Here is a 9,610-nt window from a genome sequence, read left to right as displayed (position 1 = left end):
TGGTATCAATTTATAATGGCCACCTTTTTAGTTTATATACATACATCAGTATTAACTCAATAAATCTGGAAATATAAAGAATTCACAACATTAAAGACCATAAATAAAGTGGAATGACACAGGAATAAAGTATTGAACACACTAAGAAAAAGCAGTTCTCCAAGGCAAGGTAAGGCAAGGAACCAGCTGAAATCCATAGGTAATTATACCCCCCTATCTGTGCAAATTAATATCATTTGGGTTAGTAAATTGATGGTCTATAAAAAGGCTTTGCGGTCCGAAGGGTTCACACAAGAAACATCTCATGATGGGTAAAAGCAAAGAGCTCTCACGAATCAAGGTGTTAGAATCGCCCAGTCAATCACCTGATTTGATTCCAATTGAACAAGATTTAAAGACAATATGATTAGAAGAAATGGCCAAAATCACACCTGAATACTGCGGCTGATTAAGTTCTTCATACAGGAAGCATCTTGAATTGACATTCCACTTTATTACACATAACTTTATTTATGGACTTTAATGTTGTGAATTCTTTATATTTCCTGATTTTATGAGTTAATAACAGTCTGGTGAAAATTTCATGTGAACAGCCTCATTGGAAATATATTTACTGAAAGAAATGTTGACATGTTCAATACTGATTTCCCCCACTGTGTGTGTGTGGGTGTGTGTGTACATATATATTTATCTATTATATCTGTTCCACCATACACAAACCAGGTTTGTGTATTGTGGTTTGTGCACACATAATTTAATTGCTTGGCTAATTATTATCAGCACTTACAGTTTGACTTCCTCCTTCTCTTCACAGTATTTGCATATTAGGAGCCCGTACACGTGAGCTGTGCTTTGTGAAGGTTTCAGGTTTGTTTGTGTGTGTGTGTGTGTGTGTGTGTGTGTGTGTGTGTGTGTGTGTGTGTGCGCGCGTTTGTGTGTATGTGTATGACTGTGTACCTTGCAGTCATTCCCTATGATGTTGCATTTACCAGTGGACAGATGGACGGATATTAAGCATGTGGAATTTCAAGAGCAAAGAGCTATAATCCATACCCTATTTTTCATTTCATTTAGTCCTATATTGATTCTCTCTCTCTCTCTCTCTCTCTCTCTCTCTCTCTCTCTCTCTGTCTGTGGAGGAAGTTGCTATTTAATCCTCAAATTTGATAAGGGATTAAAAGATTACTGGTTGTACCCTTATACACTGTGTGCTTTGTGTCTCAACAACAATAATAATAATTATTATTAATTATCTCAACAACAACAATTATTGTTGCGTCTCTATTGTGTTTGTCATTTTATGCCATCTTATTATCTATTACTTTTTTTAGATAGTCATCTGATTTAGAAGACACCCTTGTGTAAGCCGTTGCATGTTCTGTCTTTTGTTGCTTTTGGTATTCCACTTTTCTTGTTTCAACCAGCACTTTGTGCATAATTTTTGGAAAGTGCTACATAAGTAAACTTTATTATATTGGTGTCTTCTTCTTCTTCTTCTTCTTCTTCTTCTTCTTCTTCTTCTTCTTCTTCTTCTTCCTACTACTACTGTTACTACTACTACTACACTCTTAAAGATAAAGGTTATTCAATGGTTCTTTACAGCACCACAGGTTCTCTGAAGAACCTTCTTTTGGCCAAGAACCATTTTTTCTGTGGTATAGGGTTCTTGAGTTAAGCTATATGGTTCTTTGGGGAAGTTCTTTATGTCTCATTATAGGTTCTTCAGAGCAGTGTATTGGTTCTGCAAGGTATCATCCTAACAGGTTAACATGAATCCTATAAAGTGGGACTGGAAAAGGCATCACTCTTAAGAACCTTACTTTGGTTACTTAAAGCACTAACTAAGGGTTTTTAGAGAACTTATGATAACATGGTTCCTTGTGGCACTGCTGTGAAGAACCATTTCTGGGTTCTATAAAGCACCTGTAATAGATGGTTCTCTAAAGAACTTGATAGCAAATGGCTATTTGTGCAAATCCTATGGCATCAGGCTGAAAAACCCTTTATGGTTCTATTTGGAAGCTTTATTTTTAAAAGTTTACTAGTAGTAGAAGTAGTAGGCTAGAACTATTATTGATGCCTCATAACAGCAGACTAGTATTTCAAAAACCAATTACGAGCTACTACTATTTGGTAGTTGGTTATTAGGGTGCTCAGTGTTAGCAGCCTGAGCAACAAGAGCTGCTTTTTTTTTTTTTTTTTTTTTTTTTTGATTGATTAATTAATTAATTCTTTAGGGGGTTTTGACTTTCACGGTTTGCCTGCTTTATGGTCAAAGGATTTTTAATCCAATTTGACGGCGTGATTGTCTGTGGATTCTGTGAGATCACAGGAAACGTATATCAAAGGATATTGCTGGGTACATCCACAACACCAAACTGCCTTTCATGATAGTACACCGAAATTGCACACCGCCTACCTTCTCCTGTCCTTGTTGACGTAGCACGTACAGTTTGACACTCTATTAAGTAGGTTGGTGCGGTTTGGAATACAGCCCATGATATCACTGAATCAGTAGGTGGCTGAACTTCCTCTTCATTTTCTTACTGCACTGTACAGCTTTACTTGTACTGCTCACAACACAGAGTTCGCTGTACGAGATGTGGGGAACCGGCATAGAAAACGTGCATTAGTGGTAAAAGAAACTTCTCTCATGGTCGACATCTTGTAAGGCGCTCGTGGATTAAATTAGCTTTAACTGGGTAAGGACTTTTTTATTTTTTTATTTTTTTTATGTATGTATGGCTTTATTTATTTATTTATTTCACTAGCGTTAAGAACATTTGCACATTTGTGTATATATAAAGATTACTATCATTTATTCACCACAACTCTAGTAGACTGGTTTCATGGTACACATCCTACAGATTTTCTATATAGGCAATAAAAATAAACACTTTGTAATTTGTCATTTTGATTTGGTATTTTAAATGATAAAGCTACTAATTGAGCCAGTAATTAATGTTTCACTTTGCTGTGAAATCTTCATATAACTGACACACATGTATGTTATATGCAGCTTATTTTTCACAAGTGATTTTTAAGTCATCTTAGATTTATTATAGCCACACTGATCTGTCCGTTTGTGTGTATCCATTTCCCTTTTTTTTTTTTTTTTTTTTTACCAAACAAGCCAACAACATTATACTATAAAGCAACCAATCAAACTAATTAATCAAGCCTCTATTAGTCTCTTAGGTAGAGTTTCACTTTATTGGGCCAGTAGTAAAAGGAGTTTAATTATTATACCATCTAGCAAGTTTAGTCTATAAGACTGTCCTATTAGACATCACTAGTACTTTGTTTTGCCTTATGTTCCTGAAATGATAAGAAACCTTTGACAAGCTTAGTCTTAAAGAGGGGTTTTACATGAATAACGTGATCTTTGCACAGCTTTTGGTGGAATTGCGGACGGGGAAAAAATGCCTCACTTAAAGGTTGAATGTCCTGTTTTTAAGATGTAAACCCCATAATTAGTTACAATCTGATTGGTGTAGCTATTGGATGGTGCACCCAATATGATGAAGTTTCATGTACAATTGCTTACAACATTTTATAGATAAAATATGTCAATATCTGTTAGCAAGCTCCAGGGTAGTCTAAGAAACTGTGTGATACTGTTTGGCCAGCTCCTTGCCTTTCAGATCTTCTGTTTTGAGTCCATTTACATGTACACCACATTTTATTCGTTTAGCTGCCATGTTTATCAGTGTTTTAAGAGAAGTGAATTAGAATCTAATCCAAGCATGACGCTGAAAAAACCCCAACCCTGATACTAATACCAGTACAACAAGTTCTAGTTTCCATCAACTGACCACAAACAAGTGTGAGATGGAGAACACTGTGAGAACATGCTAGTCCACAAGAGTGCTAGAAACTCTAGCAACTTAGAAACTCTAACAATGACTGATACAAGCTTTTTTTTTTTTTTTTTTTTTTTTTTTAAAAAGAATACAAACTGCAAATTATGCACATTATGTGACACAGCAAGGTTAATCACTCAGAGCATTAGCAAACAGCACAGCAAAAACGGGCCAAAAAATACTGACATGGCAGAATACTATGGGCTGCACATTCTACGTTAATATCATGTACAGCAGTGGAGGTCATGGTTGTTCCTGTTAGAAACAGTTTAGCTTCAAATACCCTCTTTTTGCATCAAATACCGCCTTCAAATACCACCGCTTCCTGTTGGAGAAGGCCTTCAGCTGACTTCCCCCTTGCTCTTCAAAGTTCAGAGTTCTGAGCATGCTCAGTCTCTGAGTTCCATCTTTAACAGGGAGCTGGACATTTCTCAGGTCTGTGTGGCTTACAGGAGAACATGAAACTCTCTGTGTCGATTTGTCCAGACAGTCCTTATTGATTGCCTTCTTATACAGATATGAAGGTGCGAAATCCCTACATTTATCTGGAAATGGCTAAATGGTGGTATAGCCCAAAACCCTTTTAATCCTTGCCAGAAAACTGAAGTTTATATATATATATATATATATATATATATATATATATATATATATATATATATATATATATATGTGTGTGTATAAAGATGAATATATAAAAAGTTCCAGTAACAAAAAAGCAGTAGTAAAAATGAGACAGATATAGCCACACAGTAATAAGTATAGAGCAAAAGAGGAACCAGTGAGAGCGGAATGAGGAAGCACGTTTTCAGTTTGCCTTTATTCTGCTTCAGTGCCTTCCAGCTACATCAGATTCAGTGTGTGTGTGTGTGCGTGTGTATATAACAGTGTCTGTCCAATCAGCTGTAATACAAACTCCTACCTTGCTTAAACTATATGGTATGTTGACTAGAGATTGAATGACCCTTTGACTCAGACCATCACTTTTGGTATTGATATTTATACAATAATTAATATTATTGATATATATTTATATATATATATATATATATATATATATATATATATATATATATATATATATATATATATATATATATATATATATATATATATAGAACCAGCCAAAACATGGTTATCTGTATATTACAAATAATCCTTGAGAAAAATACTACTGTATTTTTTAGTTTCCTTTTTTTTAAACTAAATACTAACTGTACCATTCCTTGTCAGTGGGATTATACCCATAAGTGTTCACTTTTTTGTGTCTTTAGTAGGTATCTTTTACCTAGAAAGGCGCATATAGTGTAAAGCTTTACTCCACATGGTGATTATGGTCCAGTTTTTTCAAATGAACAATATATACACATAAAATGAAACATAGTAAAGGTAAAAAAGATAAGTATACCACCTGAGTAATGAGGAACGGTACAATTTAAACAGTCTATGTCAATAAAAGAAAGAAAGAAATACATTTTTCCACTTTTATTTCATCTTGGTACTTTCATGTCAAAAACCCTTACACGTAATCTCAGTATTATAAAATGAGCAATGCTTTTTTTTTCTCCAGTGAGTGACCTCCAAGCACATAATGTTTTATGTTCAAATGAATTATTTCTAATATTGTTCCATTCATACAAAAAAAGACCCTATACAGAACATATTGAGTGCAAGTAGGGTTTAAATTTCATTCTGTAGCTCTGTTATTCTTCACCCAGAGATTTTTTTCACTACCATGCTTCTCTACTTTGAAAATATTAGGTTGTCGGAATTAATCCACCACATCCCCTGGGCTTTCCCCACTATAAAGTGACTAGAGGAAGTGATTGTGGGATATTTTCTCTTAACTGGACTTAACTTCCTGCTCTTATGCTTAAGGCATTTGAATATGCCGTTTGAATACTGTTGCGTCCTGGGAAGACACAGTGCACAAACATAAAACAACTGGGGAAAACTGCTGGAAAGTTGGAATGCAATTGAGTTGTAAGGCTTAAGGGAACTAGTACACTTATCTATTATGTAGGGTACTATAGTTTTAGCTTAGTTTTTTTTTTTTGCCCTTCAGGCATTGCCTCACACCTGGCTTGTTTCAAAGGTTAGATTAATGCTTCTATTTCTGTATTTCTTATCAGCGAATATGTCTAGTATAAATTGGTGCTATAAATTATGCAATTAATTCAACACAAGCCCTGATGATGTCTACCTACACAGCATTTGAGTCTGTTAATGACTCTGAGAACTGCTTTGTACAAACTTGGGGGCAGCGTTTTACTGTATATTCTATCAAAGTCGATTCGCTAGTCTTTGACCCCCTTTTTATATCAGTGTACAGTGCTCGTGTTTATGGCTACAGGAAAACCCATTACCTTGCAATGTCTGCTTCATCCAACCAACAATGTGTAGCATACTATATAAAGCAGCAATATAAAACAATACTTCTGCAGAGCTCAGCAGGAGTTGTCTTCTATCAAAAAGGATATTCATGGATTAGTTATGTATTGCAGAATCAGATTATAAATACATGAAGAAGAATGAAAGTATTTTCAAGTCCTGTTTGGTTGAGGTGTACATATCAGTTGTGTTACATTGTAGTTTAATTCCTGTAGTCATTTTTCAACAACAAACCTGTATGAAATGTACAGAGTCCCAGAAATAACAAGGTATAATAAAAAAAAAAAGGGTAATTATCACATATGTACCAGATATTATCACACTTCTGGAATCTGGTGTGCATGTGATAGATAGATAACCATATCCTTTCAGTGGCTCAGTAGAAATGTCTGATTATCATTTTTGGATCAAATTAATATTTGTGCCTCAAAACAAAGTTATTTCGATTTTCGTGATGTGAAAAGTAATGAAAGAGTAGAGTTATATTTATACATGAGCTGCTTTCATGTTTCTTTAAGCGGACCTATTTTAGTTCATACCATCATATAACATAGTGCATATGAGTTTTCTACTTGTTTAACACTATAGAATTAATTTCAGCATAACATTTTTATTCCCTTTCCATCTAGCTTTAATACCAATATAAGATTTGGCTGTTCTACATCCTCACAATGAATTTCTGCAGCGACTGTTTGCTGGGTATGAAAGTTGCCAGGTCATTCTGCAGGAAAATGACAAACCCTTAATACAAGATATTACGTTATGCAATGTCATTATATTATTCATATGTCTACAGTCAGACTGTCTAAATATGTCCATTTTAAAAATACATAGCATGTTCACATAATCTTTAGCCTCGTGAAAGATCACCTTCTCTGACTTTACGACCTGTATTTCAGTTCCTCATTGACTACAGTTACCAGTAGGCTATGTATGTATGTATGTAAGCATACATGAATGTATGTATGTTTAAGAGAGAGTGTGAGATAAACCATGACTCACCACTGTGGGTGCAGGAGAGAGACACAGAGAGAAAGGGACCCTATTATAGACTAGAACCAATGATGTATACATGCAAAATGCAGAATGTTTGCACCAACAAGAAACTTCTGATACATCACTATGCATATCAGTGTGTCTGCAGTGTTACAATGACCTACAATTGGTACTGTGAACATTGTGACTCCATTTTAAATTCAAGGACTGTTTTCACTCCAAAACACATGCTTTCACTGTGGATGTGTTTTGTAGAATGTCAATGTAAGGAGTTTTAAAATGAACAGTGACTAGTGTAAACTCAGACTAATATGCCATTTATATTTTTTTGTGGAAAATAATGTGGGCTGTCTGCTCCATGTAGAGTAATAGTCGAAACAGCTGGTACTGCTAGCTTAATCTGTACTGTGTGTACATGATGCAGCTGTAGTGTGTGTGTGTGTGTGTATGTCTGTGTGTGTGTGTGTGTGTGGGGGGGGGGGGGGGGGTGTCTCATAGCTTCCCCTGGCTTCTTCCTTTTGATAGCTGACTTTCTATTCATCGACTCTCACACATGCACACCACAGGGCCACCATTTCTGTACTTCCTGTTTTAAAAAAAGGCAATTCCACATGCACTTTTGATCTTCTATTAATGAACATCTCATATTTAATGATAATTATGTTTTGGTCATTTCATGGGCAGCAAAGCAGCAAAGCCATTACAGCATAAGCAAATGAAACAAATCATTCCATAAATGACTTTTAAAGATTAGACCACAACTCCAGCTGTCATGCTGCACCACTGCTAGGCAGCAACATCTAATGCTTCTGTACTCATTTCTCTGATTGTCTGTGCACAGATTTTTATCATGGGCTGTGTTGGCACCAAGCCAGACCAGGATTCAGGTGGCAAAACGGTGGACAACGACATGGGGAACCGCAATCAGACTGCGCACTATGTCAAAGACCCTACGACAGGGAGCAAGGCTGTAAGTAGAGTTCTACTCCAGGGTTTCATTGGGTTGAGCAGGAAATCAGAGAGTCTTATGGAAAGAAGAAGTGTTTCAGGGACTTTCTCATAACCTTACTTCTACCTAAAAAGTTGATGATTGCACATTAGTGTGTCGCCTGTGTTTTGCAAGGTCATCGGCATGGAATATTTTAGCATATTCAGCTTGCTTGGGTGTGCTTCCTCTTCCTGATCACTGAAGTTGGGTGATGGCACAGAAGACCGGTTACTCCAAGATACTGTACTAAAATAAGCCAGAAAGTCAAATGACAATCTTTTTGAAACCACACCCTATCTTATCTGCACTATTTTGGGAGTTTTGTTATTTTACAGTCACATATGAAAGCATAGTGTGCTGAAACCAGCGCTCTGATGAAATCTAATATGATAGGGTAGAAACAATCATACATTTAAGTTGTATAAACATGTAATGTAGTATAAATTATTATGAGACCAAAAAAAGACGCATTTTATTTTATTTTATGCCTTCAATCAAAAACATCTTTCAATTGAGTGCTCCAATTTCATAACAACAGATTTAGCACTAAAACAGAGCAGTGGACTAAACAAAAGACACCTAAAAACAAAACCTGAAATCCTTGTTACACAGAGACCTTCTAGTGTTTTTGCATTTATTTTTAAGTGTGCAGAGTATGCTTTGTGCTTTAAGGAAGAGGTTGTCAAGCTTTTTGGACCCATTTAACCGTAAATTAAATTCCACAGCCTCTCATCAATATAGAATTATTTCTAACGTAATCCATCTATTCAAATATTTGGGTCGTTAGTTACAATGAAATGTGTATCATTAAAATATTTTGATTATTTTTTGCTGTAATAGAGATTTTATTTCTAAACATTTCTACTCACAGAACATGTTTTATTAGTTGTAAATTGACATTATCTGTGCTTTTCAAATTATTGCAGTTTTGAATGAATCAATTCAAATGACCAGTCAAGTAGGCTTTAGAGCATCAACTGTGAGAGCGTATTAATAAAAGCTAGTTTTATTGATGGTGATATGTGACTTCCATCATTGTAAGAAAAGAATAAAATGTTGGGTAAGCAAATAAAATTTATTTGGCTTTTTTTTTTTTTTTTTTTTTTTGCAGCAACCTTTTAGAGTTATGCCAACTGCTGGTAGAGTTGCCAATAAAAATAAACTCTGGATAAACAAAAAGAACTTCTGAATGTATTTGTACAGATCTGTGAGGATAAACTATACATATAAAAGACAACACCAATTCTAAGACAAGTCTAAAATGCAACACACTCAGGTTGTATTAATTTGTTTTAAATAGGCTCTCAAGTATTAAGGTCATTAATGAAACAGGAGTAGCATGCTTTTAAACAATAAAGACCTCAGAGTTACA

At 35.2% G+C, this 9,610-nt stretch overlaps 1 protein-coding gene across 2 annotated transcripts in view; it reads left to right on the top strand.

Annotated features, from left to right (window-relative positions):
- The first annotated feature begins 2,487 nt into the window (after positions 1–2,487).
- The window catches only part of hck (HCK proto-oncogene, Src family tyrosine kinase), a 19,171-nt gene continuing 12,048 nt past the window's right edge, over positions 2,488–9,610 (top strand). Inside the window, exons 1-2 of one of the 2 annotated variants that reach the window (XM_017486987.3) lie at positions 2,488–2,702; positions 8,092–8,220. In XM_017486987.3, the coding sequence (XP_017342476.1) occupies positions 8,101–8,220 (120 nt within the window). In that variant the 5' untranslated portion in view covers positions 2,488–2,702; positions 8,092–8,100. The remainder of the gene's footprint in view (positions 2,703–8,091; positions 8,221–9,610) is intronic. The other variant, XM_017486986.3, reaches the window with a different exon arrangement.

Source organism: Ictalurus punctatus, chromosome 15 (genome assembly GCF_001660625.3).
Source record: "Ictalurus punctatus breed USDA103 chromosome 15, Coco_2.0, whole genome shotgun sequence".
Taxonomy (NCBI): Eukaryota; Metazoa; Chordata; class Actinopteri; order Siluriformes; family Ictaluridae; genus Ictalurus; species Ictalurus punctatus.
Note: the sequence above shows the minus strand (reverse complement) of the source record. Positions and strands in the feature narration are given on the sequence as shown.